The sequence below is a fragment of the Podarcis liolepis genome (assembly GCF_965112155.1).
Source record: "Podarcis liolepis genome assembly, chromosome: 11".
NCBI lineage: Eukaryota > Metazoa > Chordata > Lepidosauria > Squamata > Lacertidae > Podarcis > Podarcis liolepis.
The window spans coordinates 50337409-50355833 of NC_139565.1; the positions used below are offsets into that span (position 1 = coordinate 50337409).

Sequence of the window (18425 nt, forward strand, 5' to 3'; positions counted from 1 at the left end):
CAACCAGACGCCTGCAGGAAACCCACAAGCAGAACCTGACCACAAGAGCACCCTCCCTTCCTGCGGTTTCCAGTGACTGCGATTGGGAAAGATACAACCATCATGGCTAGGAGCCTCTACAAAGTTGCCTAATCGTCATCAGCACCTGGGTTAGGATGAGTGTACAAGGGCCCTCTGGGGCTGATGCTAGTCCAGGCATAGGCAAACTTGGCCCTCCAGATGTTTGGGACTACAGCTCCCATGATCCCTAGCTAACAGGACCAGTGGTCAGGGATGATGGGAATTGTGGATAGATGATAGATTGATAGATAGATAGATAGATAGATAGATAGATAGATAGATAGATAGATAGTCGGGATGACCAGCCAAGTGTGCACCTGGTTACAAGATGCCCATTTTGATATTTTTACTCTAAAAATATATATTAACCTTTTCTACATGAGTTCAATCCCCAGGAGGCAGCTGCATATTTCTGCATTTCAGGGGGTTGTCCGAGATGATCCTTAGGGTCCCTTCCAACTCTACAATTCTAGGTTCTACATACAAAATGCCATTTATTCCCAAGGCATTGTATTAATTAGCATCAGGTCAAGAGGAGCAAACTCCCGTTTTATTCCTGTAGCCTAGAGGGTGCTGTGATTTAAATTGCGGGGTTCCTAAAGTGGGAGGAAACATCCTCAAGTGAGGGGTGTTAGGATTACCTGGGGGGATGTCTTGCCAAAGGCAAGGTAGTTCTTTTAAAATGAGATTCAGAAGCAATACAAAATACACAAGTGAGCGAGAAGATTAAATATTTTATTCTAAAACAGCGGGGCAATGTATAGGATACCAAGCAAGCACTTCAATCTACAACTTGGAAGCCCTCAAGAAGTGGCAAAGTGACTACCCCAAGTAGCCTCGGTTTGCACGGCCCTTCAGGTTATGGACTCCTCTAACCCAGAAATAATACCTCAGGTTAAGAACTTTGCTTCAGGATGAGAACAGAAATCGTGCTCCGGCGGTGTGGCAGCTGCAAGAGGCCCCATTAGCTAAAGTAGTGCTTCAGGTTAAGAACAGTTTCAGGTTAAGAACGGACCTCCGGAACGAATTAAGTACTTAACTACTTAAGTTAGGTACCACTGTAATGCATTTTATAGGTCAGGGGGCACTGGGGGTGAGTTTATGGAGCCAAGAGGGCGGAGGCCCAAAAATGTTTAGGAACAACTGATTTCAGTGAATTTAAAATGCGGAACTGCATGGGCTCAGAATATTTCTTTTCTTTTAACTAGGGTTGGTAAACCATTTGTTCACTGTAACATAGCAGGAATGTAGAAGTAGTTGCAAAGCATGGAACAGAGACAATGAAGAGAAGAGGGGTGTTAGCTGTGTGCTTCACAATTGGTCATTAAAGGGGAGGCCTGGCAAGACCATTTATTCCAGATTCTGAAATTCCCTAGCCACATCACTGCTGAAGAGCCTGCTTCAGATCTTCATCGTGCAAAAGTTCAGATCTTCATCACTATACAGTTCTTCTGGAGCACAACAGAAGGGCCTCTTCTTCAAAGGGAAAGGGTATGGTGGGGGGGGGTTAAAGACATCACACCTTTCCTGCTTCCTCCTTCACAGCTGAACCACTTGTCGTTGCACAGCCCGCCTTAACGCTTGCAGAGGCATCTCAACCATCACCGTCAATGCCAGCCCAACCATGAATGTCATCAGGCAGTGTCCAAGGAACAGATAGAACTAAAAAGATAAGTGCAAATGGAAATAAGGGCGGATCTGTTCAGCATAATTGTTCAACTGCACACTGAAATGGAGACTGGCTGTATGCATATTGCTGAAAGGGTTTAACATTGGGACATGCCACTGAAGCATACTGAAGCTCTCTGAGCTCTAACAGGCTGATACTTAATCAACTGGTGTTCTCTGCTAGCTCTCATCTGAGTGTTTAACCTTAGATAGGGCTGTCATACGTCCAGAATTCCCAAGACATATCCAGGATTCGTACTTCAGAAACTGGGTCCGGGTGGAATTTCCAAAAATTTATTAAATGTCCGGGGAAACCCAGGCGTATGGCAACCCATGTCAGAAGTGTGGTTATTTTGATGACTTTCATAGAAAAATAGTTCACAAACCTTCAATTGTGGGTTGTTTTTTTCCAAAAAAAGGTCAACAAGTTTTGTTTCCGGATTTGAAATATGACAACTGAGCCTTAGGTCATGTGATTAAGGTATTCAATTTTTAATCTCCATTTTGAAAAGGAATTGCCTCTTAATCTTTTGTTCTCAGGCACAGCCAGAGAAAGATGTGATAATGAAGCCTCTACAGCAGCTGCATAGCCTTAGGCTGAATGCAGGCTAATGCAAGCTATGAGAGAGACAGAGCTTTGGTTTTTTTCTCTGACCATAATGCAGTTCTGCTGCCAAGTAATGTGCTCACCCCCCAAAAAAAACCATACTAGGGTAAATGTGCATAAAAGTGTATATATTAGTGAAAATAACATACCAAAGTGTACTAGATTATGGAAAACGCTTTGAAAGAATGTGTGTGTTTGGCAAAACTTCACACAAAAATGTGAAATTTGCACGAAAATGCTGACAAATTTTCAAGAGGAGTTTAAACACACACACACACATACACAAAATTCAAATTGCTGCAGAAATGCAAGGAATTGAATTGAAAATTTGGAAAATCGAGATCCTGAAGAGAACCAAAATTAACAGATCCATCTATCCTTAATCACTCACCATATTCATGTCCGAGTAGTGCATGGACGTTTCTTGAAGTCCATTATACAACAAAATCAACATTGGGTGGACCAAGTAGCAGGCGTAGCTGATTTTGGCAGCCACCGACCAGAAGCCCCATGAAAGCATCCAATTGATGAAACCTAAAAGGTAAAGGTACCCCTGACCGTTAGGTCCAGTCACGGACGACTCTGGGGTTGCAGCGCTCATCTCACTCTATAGGCCGAGGGAGCCGGTGTTTGTCCGCAGACTGCTTCCGGGTCATGTGGCCAGCATGACTAAGCCGCTTCTGGCGAACTAGAGCAGCGCACAGAAACGACGTTTACTTTCACGCCGGAGCCATACCCGTTAAACTACTTGCACTTTGACGTGCTTTCGAAATGCTAGGTTGGCAGGAGCAGGGACTGAGCAACGGGAGCTCACCCCGTCGCGGGGATTCGAACCGCCAACCTTCTGATCAGCAAGCCCTAGGCTCTGTGGTTTAGACCACAGCAAATAACAAACTATTAAAGACCCAGTTGTGGTGTAGTGGTTAGAGTACTGGATCGGGACCTGGGAGACCAAGGTTCAATTCCCCACTCCTGTGGGCCAGATGGGGAGGCTCTGAGAGTCACATTTGCCCCACTGCCCGGGCGTGAGGTTCCCCATTCCTTCTCTGTAGAGTACCTCCATAGCCTTCCTCACACGCAAAAATTATCCACCCCACAGCGATAGCCCACACCGTCCGGTGAGTAGCTTGGTAAATGGCTGTGGCAGGTGAGTAGTCGAGGGGGTCTTGTAACGTATAGGCCAAAGCAACTACCATAAACATGGAAAACATTGCAGAAAGCCATCCGATGGAAGCCTGCACCTGCGGAAACATGAGAATGAGACATTTGATTGCATCTTAGTTCATTAGGATAATTCCACCTGACTCTGGTCGTTTTGGGGAAAGCGACTTTGCTTCTCTTCAATGGAATGTTCAGGCCTTCTCTTCCTGTCTCTTCTGTCATGGACAGACTTTGGTAACATCATCATCATCATCATTATTTTACGCCCCCTCAGCTCAGTGCCCTGTGCGGGGCAATTGCATGCACTGCCCTAAATCCAGCGCTGCCTCTGTCAGCTGTTACAATGCCTTGCTGCTGGTCTCTTTCCATCCTCCTCTGAATGGATGTTTTGTCCTTGAAATTCTACTCAATATTGATCCAGAGTAGATGCCAATGCATAGTTAGCAGAGTAAAAACTTAAACATGTTGCAGGATTCCCAAAAAATAGACCAGAGGCAATTTCATCCAGCAGAGCTTTACTGCTTCTGAAGGCAAATGAGCATAATGGTCACAAGTCCAATACATTCAGGATTGGCCCTGTCCATAAGAAATCCAGTTGCAGCAGACTTAACTTAAACTTACAATAAGTCTAAACCCTATATACAGAACACCACACCAGAAGGAAAGGAGATAGAAAGAGAGAGTGAAACCCAGGCTCCTTCTGGCCCTAACTTTTATAGTCAGCATGACCTTGACAGAAGAGATAACAGTATTAAGTTTAAGCCAGCTGTACTCAGCTTCTCGGAAGGAATAACGCAAACATCATGAACCTTTTGCTTGTTTCTTTCACACAGAGAAGCTTCCAGAACCCTCTTGGATTAAATAGAATAGGAAAGATCTCTACACATCAGATCAATACTTTCTGCACTAAGAAATGCAAATTGACATGTTTAGATCACTCACTTCAGTTACTCAGCTTTCAGACACTTAATAATAAAATATACATATATTTTAGGCCCGCTGTCTTTAATGCATCATAACCAATTAGTTTAATTGAGCAAAATAAACCAACCAATGTAGAGGAGATTTGTAAAAAGTGCTTATTTTAATTAAAGAACTCTAAAAAACTGCAGATGAAAGACACTTCTCTCTCATAGGAGGGAATTCCTCTTCTCAAACGATGCTTACTATGATATATGCATGCATTACCCAAAATCAAAATAAATTTAGCTTCTTCCTTCATAAATAATAAATAATAAGAATTACTATTATCCCAGCAAAGACAAAATTTTAACAACAACAACAACATCTTGAAACAGTCACAAATCTTCACAATGGAGTAATTTCAAGGTTGTCAGGAACAGAATATTTCAGCCACCAAATACCTGGGTGAATAGGAAAACCAAGGACGTTCCCTGGGCCCTGCATCATAACCACAGGTTACAAATTTAGGTCTGGGGAAGTGGCGTGCAGGACACAAAAGGGAGAGGAGACAAACACTTCTCACCCAGCAAGGCAGCTCCACTCAAAACTGGAATATGACATGGCTGTTCTAAAGACTGTGGGTCCCTCGTGTTTTTATGGTGTTCATTTTAACTACAAAGTCTCCCTTAGATGCTGCAACCGCATCTTGCTCTCCTCTCGAGGCTGCTGCTCCCCTTGCCAAAACCTTCCCCATTTATTGTGTGCCATGAAACGTGCCAACTTCTCTCCTTGCCAGATCAAGGCTGCTTTCACTCTCTCTCTCCAGGTTGCAGTGGGATCACTTCAAGGCAACACTTGCCCCAGTGGTAATATTTTGCACAGCACTTCCAGGTGGCTTGAATATTTGGAATCAAAGGGGCTCCCTTATTTGTCAGGCCAACAAGCAGTGCCCCAGGAACCCTTCATCAAAGGCTCACAGCAGTAGACTGATGTTGCTTGTGCAAAATGGACTCGTCCCTTCTTGGTTTCATCATCTATTGTAATAGCAAAATTAATTCCTTGAGCATGGATCCATCAAGGTACAGGAAGGGAAACACCAGTCAGTCTGGAGGGACCCCAAGGTTTGTGGAAGTATACTTTTTTAAAAAAGAAAAAAACCCTTCAATTTGTATTTCTGCCTGTGAAGGCAGGGAACCAAAGACAGGGAACAGAATACGAACCAACTCTTGGGAGAGGATAGAACATTGGGGAGAGGAGGAATGGCGTTTCTTGGAAGAGAGCATGATTGGCTGCTGGAACCCTGAACAGGAGCACTCTGCACTGCAACGTTTTTGTTGCAGTTCCTGCTTGTTTTTATTTTTTATTCCTCCTACTGGAAGGAGCCCCCATTATGGGGATCAAGCCTTAGTGATACCTTTCTGCCTTCTAAAAGAAAAGTGTGGATAGCATGACACACACAGCACATCACCCACTTGCATTACAGTGGATGGCATTATCCCCCAGCTGTTGGCCCTGTAAATCTGCCAGTAAGGAGGTTTAGACTGACTCTTCCAAAGCCCAGAGGATACAAAATCTTTCAGAGCCTTATGAACTACCCTCAGAGCACAAGGGATACCTTAATAACAGTGAATCTAACGTACAAGGAAGATCTTCCAGAGAAATATCCTTTTAAGACCAATGAACTTTAGAAGGAAAGGGGGGTTATGAGAAAGCAGAGGAAAGAAAGAAAGAAAGAAAGAAAGAAAGAAAGAAAGAAAGAAAGAAAGAAAGAAAGAAAGAAAGAAAGAAAGAAAATCACACATCTCCACCATCAACTCTGAGTGGATGGCATTTCAGAGCATGCACAGAATTCCTTGCAGGACAAGATAGTTTGAGAGGGTATTAGTCTCTTGCAGAGCATCTTTGGTCCCCCAATACACATGGTTCCAAAGGAAAGGAGGGATTGGGGTGATACCCCACATATTTGGGGGGATCTGAGACCAACTGAAGCCAGTCTCCCTTCTCAGATGGAGTGGAGTTTGAGCCAATGGTGAAAGAAGCTCCATCTCCAACATAAATGGTTGAGACAGCCAATCAGAAATTGCTCAGGAGGATGGTCCCACCTTTTGACAAAAGAGCTAGCCAGTTCAGACCAGCCGGTTGTTGTAAATTAAAAAAAGGGGTGGGGGGTGTTAAACTTGGGGAAAGGATCAGAAATGAAACAACAACAAATGCATTCTCAGGAGGGATCCAGAGTTCCAGATATTCTGAATGGCGCTGTTGGTCATATTGGAATACGACACAAACCTCACCAAACCTGTCCCAGATTTCTTTGGAGGACGCCACCGCAGTTAAAATGGTTTAAAATCAATACACATTTTGTTGTGCAGACAGGATCCCAAACGTTTGTTAAATACGCCCCCCCCCCCAATTTACCTTGCTCCTTAGGACTGGGGTTTGCTGCTGGTTCATGTACAACCCAAGAAGAATGCCAACTAGAAATGGACCGTATCGGCAGTAAGGTTTTGAGTAATACTCTGCGAAATACATCACGGTAGCCGTTTTCCTGCAAGCATATTGGAAACGGGTTATAAAAAGATTATACGGAAGGCTTGAAGGGAGAGAAAGAGCATTAACTGATAACTATTCCTAACTAAAAACATTTGCCAAATGACTCAGATGGAACGATTCTCCTGAGGTAAAATATATGAGAACCAAGTCTGAATGTTGCTGCTGTTAACAAGTGTGGCATAACCCAAGTGTTCTGCTCTGAAAGGAAGTGTGATAACACCACCTGTTTATTTGCTTCTCAAAATTCACAGGTTCTGCCTTTTTTAAAAAATCGGTTAGGAGAAAAACACATTAGGCAGATGAAGTGAGTCAGTCAGATGACATCTCCATTAAGGGCAATTTTCTTCTCAGGGTGCCATTCCAACTTCTGTTTCCAAAAATTCAAGAACCTCCGACATACCCCATAACACGCAGAGGGTTACTTTCTCTTGATTAATTAGATTCCTGACTGCGCTTTGGATCTCTCCCAGCATAATATTGTGACCTATTATTGAAGGGGGAAGTTTCCAGAACCTTACCTCATATCACGAGGATTTGCAACAGGAAGCCTGTAGAACGATGACAGCAGGGCTGTCACTGTAAAAGTCGTCAGGAACAGCAAAGTCCCCAGAATTATAATTCCCTGCTTGCTCCTGCCAAAACAATAGAAATATAAGCAAAAATAGAAATATAAGCAACAGATGGGGCCTTTTTTGGGGGGGGGGACTTCACATTATTCATTTAAATGATAAAACATGTAATATCAAAAATCTCTAACCTTTATATTCAAAGGGTTGCTTGAGAGGGCATGTATTTCACTGTTATAACTGAAGTAATAGTAGTTTTCCAAGGGGAAGAATAATAATTGACACTCTAATTACCCACAGGCATGCATTCAGTTTGGAAGAAACAGAGCAACAGACCAAATGGGTCCCATTTGGTACAGTTTTCTCATGTTCTAAAACAAATTCACAGAGATACGGATGCTAAAAGATAAGGTAAAGGACCCCTGGATGGTTAAGTCCAGTCAAAGGCAACTATGGGGTTGCGGCACTCATCTTGCTTTCAGGTTGAGGGAGCTGGCGTTTCTCCACAGACAGCTTTCCGGGTCATGTGGACAGCATGACTAAACCGCTTCTGGTGCAACAGAACACCGTGACAGAAACCAGAGCGCACGGAAACGCTGTTTACCTTCCCGCCACAGCAGTACCTATTTATCTACTTGCACTGGTGTGCTTTCGAACTGCTAGGTTGGCAGGAGCTGGGACAGAGCAATGGGAGCTCACCCCGTCGCGGGGATTCAAACCACTAACCTTCTGATCGGCAAACCCAAGAGGCTCAGATGAACAGGACTCTGATCCGTGCCTCCTATGTGGGGTGGAGGGGTCTTAGATCCCTCTGGTGGCAGCAACAGCAGAAGGCTAGGCAGGCTTTTCTGGAAACTGCCATTCTTCCTTCCCCCACACCCTGTTTTAAATGTGCTATTTATATTTGACTTCACTTATAAAATTTTTTTCTTTGAATTTTTTTAAAACTTTGTTTGTGTTAAATATGTATTCTGTAGTAGACTTCCTTTGCAATGTTTTATCTTGAAATCTTTAAGATAATATTTTAGTTTTCTGTTAATTATGTTGCTTTGACTGTATACTCTATATTTGACTTTCGTCAGAAATGTTCGATTCTGGATTGTTTTGTTGATGTTTTAATATGATGCAAACTGCTTTGAGGTTTTTTTTCTTGAAAATACAAAGCGGTATGGAAATGAAATAAATCAAATAAATAAATTACGAGGAAACCTCATGGTGGATGTTCCTTGCCGAAGAAATACTCACCTCATGGAAACATAGACCAGCAGAGGTGTTGTGAAGTAAAACTGGAAATCATTTGCAAGGTACCACGTCCATCCATTACACTGAAAACAGGGTAGGAATAGGAAGACAAATGCATACTTTTAATATATATTATTTAAAATATATATTATGACACAATGCCCCAATAAATATTCCATCGTACAGACTTACTGACTCTTGCCCAGCGATAAAGTTGTTGATCAGCAGTAGGTTGGCCCACCATGTTCTTCTACAGTTATCAACCTCGAGTTTCGAGAGCTCCCAAAATGTCCCCCAAGGAGTGACAGAGTATAAACCGATTAAAAGGCACAAGGAATATATATGGAGCGGCTGAAGCCTACAAACACAAGAGCAGATGTGGTCAGGTTGCATGCAGGCACACAGTTTTCAACACATTGTTAAACAAATTCAAACCTGATTGCATTTGCAAAGCAGACTCTCTTCCCTTAAACTTCATCCCTGCATTCCTTTGCAAGCCCAGCTCAATAGCAAACTGGAGTAATTAATAGTACAGTGGTACCTTGGTTCTCAAACGTAACCCGTTCCGGAAGTCCATTCCAAAACCAAAGCATTCCAAAACCAAGGCATGCTTTCCCACAGAAAGTAATGCAAAAAGAGACAATTGATCCAGAAAATGAAAGCAATAAACAATGTACTGCAGTCACACAATCAATCAATCAGTAGCTGAACTGGGTTCCACACAGTCACAAAAACAAAACAAAAAAGCCACAAAAGCAGAAATGCAAAATAAATAGCAGAAACATGAATCAAACCCTCACAAACAGTTACCGGAAAAATCGGCGCCACAGGTACTCTACTGTGAGGCGAAAAGTGATCCGTTTTTCAGAGAGATTCAACATGTTCAAAAAGGACCGGCAGCTCAAAAAGCCACTGAGGAGAAAAAGAACGGCAGTTTAATCGCCCGTTCTAAAATGCCTGTCCTTCAGTTACCTTTCCAAACAGAGGTATTCAAAGTGATGAACAAAAACAAGCCCCACAAAATTAAAAATAAACTCAAATGCAATAATACAGGAAAACACACAGCGTTATAATGATGTAATACCCAAAACGAAATAGCCCTAATGAAGAAAAAAAAAACACACAGTAGACATCACAATGTAATAAGCAACTGACTCAAAATCCTGTTGAAAAATATGTCCTCAGGCATCATGAAACATGGACAAGGAGGGGGCGCAGTTTGTGTGATCACAGTAGTTGGTGCTGAAGGTGTCAGTTCAAACAACCAGGGATCCCACGCAATCCTGGCTGTCTGAGCTCACCAGCAGTCCCATGTGATCCCTATGGCAAGGGATCCCATAGGGGCAAGGTGTGAACCTATGGGGCAAGGTGAGGCAGTTGCCTCAGAGCAGCAGGCTCTGGATAGATGGGTAGCAGATCTGGCCTCTCTCCATGGAGTCGACCCTGGGCTTGTTGTCCTCTGTTGCTGCCATGCGCCTGCTCCCCCAGGGGCAGGGGAGGTCAAGTAGGTGAGCAGCAGAGCCAGGCAGCATGGACGACCAGCAGGATCTATTCTCCTACAGATCCTGCATGAATAAAACACCTGTTGTTGTCCAATGCTTCTTCAAATAATTACCAGGGAATAATTCTCATGTTCCATCTTTATAGACTTTGCAAGGTTCACCGCCATGAGATGTTAGATGGTTATTTTTTATTTAAAAATATAACAGAGGGAGAAAAACTTCTAATAACTACTGACTTAAAGGTAAAGGTACCCCTGACCATTAGGTCCAGTCGCGGGCGACTCTGGGGTTGCGGCGCTCATTTCGCTCTATAGGCCGAGAGAGCCAGCGTTTGTCCGCAGACAGCTTCCGGATCATGTGGCCAGCATGACTAAGCCGCTTCTGGCGAACCAGAGCAGTGCACAGAAATGCCGTTTCCCTTCCCGCCAGAGCAGTACCTATTTATCTACTTGCACTTGACATGCATTCAAACTGCTTGGTGGGCAGGAGCAGGGACCGAACAACGGGAGGTCACCCTGTTGTGGGGATTCGAACCGCTGACTTTCTGATCGGCAAGCCCTAGGCTCAGTAGTTTAGACCACACCGCCATCCGCATCCCCTAATATCTGACTTACCTGATGAGAAAAAATGTGTCAACGCCTAAATAAAATGGTCCACTTAGAGAAAATACGTAAATAGGGTTTTTAAGCACTTTAGCTTCCCATTCCAACTCATTATCTGTGGTAACATATAAGGAAGAGAGAGAGAAAGATAAACAGTCAGGAGATATTTGGAAATCTACTTAACTCAAGCATATCTCTGCAAACGAAGAGAAACATAGAACAAATCAGGTCCAATTGTGTCTATGTTTTTTAAAAAAATAAGTTCCCTTCCTCTCACTTAATACATTTCCAAAGCAGCTTACAAATATTAGCAGTTCAAAAAATGAGTCTTTGAATGTTCAGGCTATGGCATTCATACTTTATGTTAGGCTAGAGTTTGCAAATACAGTGCCCTACTGATCTTTTCATGTCTCTTGGAAACTTACAGGAACTATTTGTTAGACAGAGGATGTTTTGAAATGTTAGAACTGCTGCTCCTCTCCAGCTAAAAGGGATGAGTGTGTGTGCCTGACTTGAAGATTGAAATATTGGATTGAAATTGGGGCAACCCAGGAAACAATCACACAACCTCCTGTGCCCATTCAAAGGCGAGGAAGAAACGAAACAAAACACACTGTAGTGTGATTATCCTCCTTGAAGGCTGAGGTGCTGGAATGAAAATTGGTATGTGTCTGGTGTCACTAGATGGAACTAGATTTAGTTATATCTGGGACACTGAGTCAGCAGTGTCCTGTTGTTGATTTGTTCTTGTTCAAGATAGACAATGAAGTTCTTGTCGAAGTTCTTAACTGCTGTGTCCTTAATCCTTCTTTTACAGAACGTATGTTCAGGAAACCCTTCCAAATTTTATTGATTTACAGCATCTATATCTCACATTTCCAAAATGTCCAAGGAAGCCAAGAAAGACAAAGAAACACACCATATGTCAGAGGTGAGGAGAACTCACGGGCTTCTAGATATTGTTGTACTCTAATTCCCATCAGCCCTGGCTAACAGCTTCAGTGGATGGGGATTATGGGAGTTGGAGGTCAGCAACATCTGGAGAGCCACAGGTTTCCTGCCTCTGAAATTACACACACACACAAGGAGGGAGAGAAACAGAGAGAGAGAAATAGAGGAAAGCTGTGAAATCCTATCAACCAAAGTTCAGAAGCAAACAGGTCTTCCACAGTGTGGGGAAAGAACATCAGATTCTACTCTCTGAAGCAGAGAATCACAAAGTTTTGGTTTGGTCACTGAAAAGGTCCTTTCCAGTTCAAACAGCAGCTCAGCCTCTCTATAATCATTCTTAAAGGACCCAGGAAAGATGTGAAATGCGCTGAATGAGATATATCAAGCGAGGACTCTCGTTGTTCTTTACAGCTCTCTATTGAACAAATCTCATTGCCTCTACATAACTGATCGCCCTGTCAAAAAAAAAGAAAAAAACCCAAAGCCAGGGCTATTTAGCAGCAAGTCACAGCCCATGAACTGCAATCCCGAGTGTCAAATATGGAATAAAACAGCAGTTGAAATGAGTAGTGAGTTCATTTAGAGAACACTGTGTTTCCTTTAAAACAGGAATGTATCTGCCTTCGTAGCTTCAGCTCCTACCTAAATTCTGCCACGCTGTCATTTGACTTGTATGCCCAGAAATTACCCACAAGAGACTCAGCGCTCTGATACCATTTAGAGACAAGGAGACTTCTTTACAGGGTTTCATCAGCCAGATGGCTGGGAGATGGTTTTGCAAGGAAAAACACTTCAGGACACAGTCCAAGGTACCTAAGAATATTAAAGCAGCAGAAATTAATTCATTATACAATGTAGATTATACGTGTTCTGCCATGTAGAGTGAAGAAATAGTCCTTTTTTGAAAGCATGTATGCACTTAACTCCATGGGGCTTACTTCTGAGTAGACATGCATGGGATCGCATTTTAAGACTGGCAGATGATGGGGGATAATTAATGGACAAACAGCTTCCAAAACAAACAACAGTGCTTTTCTTCCAGCTTCATAGGCTGCACTTGGAGTCACATCTATCTGCAAAGGGGAAGCCTGTGCAAGGATTATTGCTAGGGCCACAGGACTTCCCCCTTCTCTACTCCGGAGGGTTGGGGGAGAAACTCAGAACAGATTTGGGGGAGGGGTGTGAGTGGAGGAGAGATGGAGATGGTTCCTTGGTGTTACACGGAATACAACTCAATACCTTTCAGAATTTGTTTTGGATAGAAACCTGACACGGAATTTTTAATCCTCCTAAAATTATCCTGAACCTGAACCCAAATGAACCCTGCGGGAGTTGAAGATTTCAGGGCTGGCTTTCTCCCACCTCCTTGTCCTTGATTCCCTCTGTTGCCTTTCCTACTATCTCAAAATAGACTGTAAACTCCTCGGGACGGAGACCTGCCCTCTCCGCGCCCCACACTCTGTGATGCTTCCTGCTCACAGTAGGTGCCATAAAAATTATTACCAACATCACCATTAATAATAATGCAATGCCTACTTTGCTTTGAACCATCAACTGCGGCCAACGCTGCTGATACAGGTTCATGACTATATTTCCTCTCTGCTTTTGATTCGCTTGCATCTCTTGCAACAAAAGATGTGCTCCCATAATTTGCAGGAGGCAAAGCACCCGATGGCAATTCATCGCGCTTAGCCTTCTTCCATACATCAGCGGTGTAAATGGTTCCGATGATTGGCAAGATGATGAAGGAAACGCTAACGAACCTGGAAGGGAAATAGAAGTTCATTACTGCAGAGTGACTCTCTCTCCTGAGAGGCACGGTCTTCAGGGTCAGTTTCACGGCTGGGCTGAGACGTCCGCCCTCAGTACTTACAAACAAACCGCTACAAACACATCAATAGGGAAGAGGTTCTTAGCGCATCTGGCCACAGTCGGGAACGAGGCCGTTGAATTCACAGCGAACAGAGACGGAAAAGGCAATAGGAAAGAGATGGTCTTGAATTTAAATACACCTGTCAAAGGAAGAATACGTTAATAATTTCACGGTCAGGACAATGGAGCCTTTTGTAATCACAATTTTTACCAGCTTGTTCAACGGAGTAAATAGAAACATTTGCTCTTTTAAGTCCCAGAAAGCGTTTCTATTCGGCACAAAGGTTTTAATGCACATTTTCCAAAAAATTATAAACTTCTAGTGGCCTTAGGAAATGAATCTCTCACATGAATTCCCTTGGTTGTTTCACCTTCCTTGCAGAAATATGGAAGAAAAGTTGGTATAAGCCCCTGAGAGGTCAGTTTAAGGGCCAAATTGCAGGTGACCAACAGTGACCTAGGTCTTAGGACCTGAGGTCTGCTAAATGTTGTTGGACCCCAGTCAGCATGGCCAAGGGTCAGGGACGATGGGATATGGAGTTCTTCAGCCATTGGAGGGTGACAGGATGGGGAAGGCTAGCATACAGCGCAATCAGAAAAATAAAAGTATCCATTCTCCCTTTCAAAAGTACTTATAATGTTGTTTTTCCTGTTCTTTGTAAAGAACAAAGAGGCCAATGAAAAATGAGAAGGAAGAAAAATAGGAGTAACGACTTAAGCACATTGCAGGATTCCCCAAAAATAGACCAGAGGCAATTGTATTTCATCCAGCAGAGCCTTACTGCTTTTTAATGGGGGGACGCAGGGGTACTCGTACCCCTAAACATTTTGTGAATCTAAGTTTGGCCTCATTTTGGGGCAGTATTTCAATATGAGTAGGAAAATGAGAGTACCCTTAAACATTTTTTTAAGGAAAAAAGCACTGCTGCTACTGAAGGGAAAGGAGCATAATGGTCACAAATCCAATAAATTCAGGATTGGCACTGTTCATAAGAAATCCAGTTGCAGCTTATCTTAGACTTATCGTAAACTTACAAGAAGTTATAATAAGACTAAACCTTAACACTAAGCATACAGAACACCACACCAGAAGAAAGAGATAGAAAGAGAAAGTAAACCCAGACTCCTTCTATTAATATAGTCAGCATGACCCTGACAGAAGAGATAACAGAACCAGTTTAAACCAGCGGTACTCGGCTTCTCTGAAGGAATAACCCAAACACCAGAAACCGTCCGCTTGTTTCTTTCACATAGAAATAAACCTTCCAGAACCCTCTTGAACTAAACAGAACAGGAAAGATCTCTACGATCAATACATTCTGTGCTAAGAAATGTAAACTGACAGTTATCTGTGGAAATGGGGTGTTATTTATTTTTAGATAGTAAGCACGGGAGCTTTGAGGGAGAGCAAAAGTAGATCCGTCTAGGTACACACTCTAGCCTGTTTGTAATGTTAAACCACAAACAAGGTTTGACTATGGTTTATGAACATCACGCTGGTGCACGAAGTCTGCACTATTCTGCTTCGGGTTGCGCTAGGAGCAACAAACCATAACCCTTGGCTTGACATGTCATCTGAATGCAGACCCATGGTTTGTTTCTCTCCAAACTTATATGTTTAATTACCAGATGCATGTTCTGACATTAATGTGTCTGTGGTGTGAATGGATGGTGGCTCATGGTTACTATTAGTATTCTCCATATATTATTTCCTTTTCTTTATTTTCTTTAATAATTCCCCCTTTGTTTTCTTTGTTTAATCTGCAAATAATAAAACTCATGTTAAAAAGCATGAGTGACGGTTTACACACGGTGTGTGAACTCAAGACACGTCTCATAAATCCACACACATTGGATCTTCAGTTTCACCTACAATATGTTATACAGCAACAAGCAACAAAATCACAGTCAATTTACCTAGCATGGCCAGTGCCGTAATTTCTTCTTCGTGGCAGGAACTGGGGGCACATAATCCACTGTAGTAATCAATTCTGTCCTAAGAAGTAGAATGCTTTTCAGTTCTCTTGTTGCAATAGGTTTAAGAGAAAATAGAGATACTGGCAAAAGTAGACAAATAGAGTAGATACCCAAGATGCACTGATTTCAAGGGCATTCTGGCAAAACTTGAAAAATACTGAGATTCTGCACATCAGCGGGACAAGAAGATTCACCAGAGGCCAGGCTGTCATGCAGCCGGGGACAGTTACAGATCTGCTCTGGGGTTTAAAAGTACAGCCCAAGACATTTTGCTGCCTGTGGTGCAATAAGAAATGGTCCCCTTGCCCACTCCCTGCCAGTAAAAATGCAACCCCAGTAAATTAAAAAACTAACAATTCGCTGCTCTTCCCTGACACTCAAAATGAGCTGTCTGAGGGGCTGAAGTCAAAGTAGGAAAGCCTGCTAAAAATCCTTCTTTCTGTATAATTATTAAAAGTTACAGGACTTGCCAGTTAGGTATGAATTCCATTTGTATCCTGAGCTTTTTATCCTCAGAATAAACCTGTAGCCTAGAAGGCAGTGCTTTGCTCACGTATGAGTAGGCATTTGAGACCAGGTATTTAAGATTTTAATTTAGCAGAGCTCTAACAAACAGCAGAGATAATGACTGCTGTTAACTTACTTAATTTATTTTAGAATTCCGGCCTAATTTTGGATTATACCCTCCCCCCTAGAAGTCCCCCCACTTCATTCCACATTAGTCAGCGTGCGCCCCAACCTTCCAGAGCAGTTTTTAAGGAGTACAGGGTGTGGAGAGGAGGAGACAGGACACTTTCCACCTATGAAATTCCTCAAGGTAACTTCTCCTCACCTTAGAATATTACCTCTGTCTTCACCAATTTTACCTCTGTCTTCACATGGAGTCTCTCTCTTTTTTTGCTGAAGAACCTTTGGGAGTTGCCCTTCCAAGATAGTCATTCAGCCAACCCAAAGTAGGTCACACACCTGCTGTACTTGGAGTTTGCAGTACTGCCCTCGGAATCTTCCGGAAGGTGCCTCAGCAGAAATGCATTCAGTGTAAGATCCCAGTCTGTCCACATTCCCACCAAGGACATTGCTGCCAGGTTTCCCAACAGAATCGTACACTGTAAAATCAAAGCAAGAATGCCGGGCAAACTACACATGGTCCACCCATAAACTGACTAAAGGAAGGATGCAATGAAAGGATGGGGGCCAGAGGCATTTGAGGGAAATGAGAGGGTTCAGCTTCCTGCACCCACCGCTACTCTGCCAAATGCTTTGGTTGGAATGGTCCTAGGTAAAGGTAAAGGGACTCCTGACCATTAGGTCTAGTCGTGGCCGACTCTGAGGTTGCGGCGCTCATCTCACTTTATTGGCCGAGGCAGCCAGCGTACAATTTATTTATCTACTTGCACTTTGGCATGCTTTTGAACTGCTAGGTTGGCAGGAGCAGGGACCGAGCAACGGGAGCTCACCCCGTCGCGGGGATTCGAACCGCCGACCTTCTGATCGGCAAGTCCCAGGCTCTATGGTTTAACCCACAGCGCCACCCGGTCCTACTTTTTACTAATTTGGTTATTTATACTTGCATTATGATACCCTAGGACATGGTAGTTAAGGATGGGTTCCCCAAAGCTGGCATTAGCTTGGGGGTGTAGCAAAGAGCCCTGATTTCTTACATCTGCCTTAGAGAAGAAGTTATGCCTCTCCCTGAATACGCAGGCAGAGAGATGGAGACAACCACTGATATTCCATCCTAGTTAATAGTTGTGTAGGAAAATGCATCACCAGGGTGATTATTCTTACCCAACTGCAATGAAAAAGTAACGCCAGTAAAATTCTTCCATCTGGCAAAGAGATTGAGAATTCTGGTGGTAATTAAGACCATGATGGCCACACAAACCCCAACTTCCAAAAGGTGTCAGTCTACCTAAAATGACATTATTGGTGACTGGCAGGACATAGTCTGTTGTCAGACAAGTCCCACCTGGGTCCAAACCCCTTAAAAATGGACTGCGGCCAAATGGTCCCTGTCCCACAAATCCCATCCAACGACTGCTACACGTGAGTAGACCAGAAGCCTGTTTGTAAGCAGGTGTATTTGGATAGACTTAAACTGAAAGGTTCCTTTTTAAAATTTTATTGAAGCAACATTCTGCCTCTTCTGCTTGTCTTCTTCCTTACATTTTTATTATTAATAAGCATCATAAAATTTGGCTGGTGCGGTCTTGAGTGCATTTTTGCCAGAGCCCTGGGGTTAGTCCAACCCCGCATGCACCTAGCCTATCGGTCCAGGCTACATTTTTGTATGAGAGGGAGTTGGTTTCTGGAGAGTGACGGATGAGCCGGATGCTATCTCTGTTTCCCTTTTAAGAATTTGCCTTGGAACCCAGAAAGCATTCTTGCCTGGGCCAAAGTGTTCCTAAGGGGGGTGAGATGGTAGCTTACTTGTGGAATTCAGCCGGAAGATTGGAGGACAAAACAAAAATTACCGCATTTTTCGCTCTATAAGACGCACGAGATCACAAGATGCACCTAGTTTTTGGAGGAGGAAAACAAGAAAAAAAAATATTCTGAATCTCAGAAGCCAGAACAGCAAGAGGGATCGCTGCGCAGTGAAAGCAATCTGGCTTCTGGGATAGCTGTGTAGCCTGCATTCGCTCCATAAGACGCACACACATTTTCCCTTACCTTTTAGGAGGGAAAAAGTGAGTCTTATAGAGCAAAAAATACGGTAGTTGGTTCTGCCTGTCATTGGCTCTGGCTACAATTACTGTTGGTC

The 18425-nt window shown here is 43.2% G+C and overlaps 1 protein-coding gene across 1 annotated transcript; it reads right to left on the minus strand.

The window, feature by feature from the left end:
• Positions 1-954: 954 nt before the first annotated feature.
• On the minus strand, positions 955-17531 carry LOC310688204 (O-acyltransferase like protein-like; the record flags this gene model as incomplete). The annotated part of the gene is made up of 15 exons (XM_083464329.1): positions 955-1722; positions 2727-2869; positions 3393-3576; positions 6815-6944; positions 7468-7581; positions 8761-8840; positions 8950-9115; positions 9568-9669; positions 10874-10976; positions 12455-12625; positions 13349-13575; positions 13686-13824; positions 15602-15680; positions 16628-16767; positions 17450-17531. The coding sequence occupies 15 exons, from the start codon at positions 17529-17531 to the stop codon at positions 1600-1602; spliced, it is 1983 nt and encodes a 660-aa protein (XP_083320455.1). The 3' UTR covers positions 955-1599.
• Between the last annotated feature and the right edge of the window lie 894 nt (positions 17532-18425).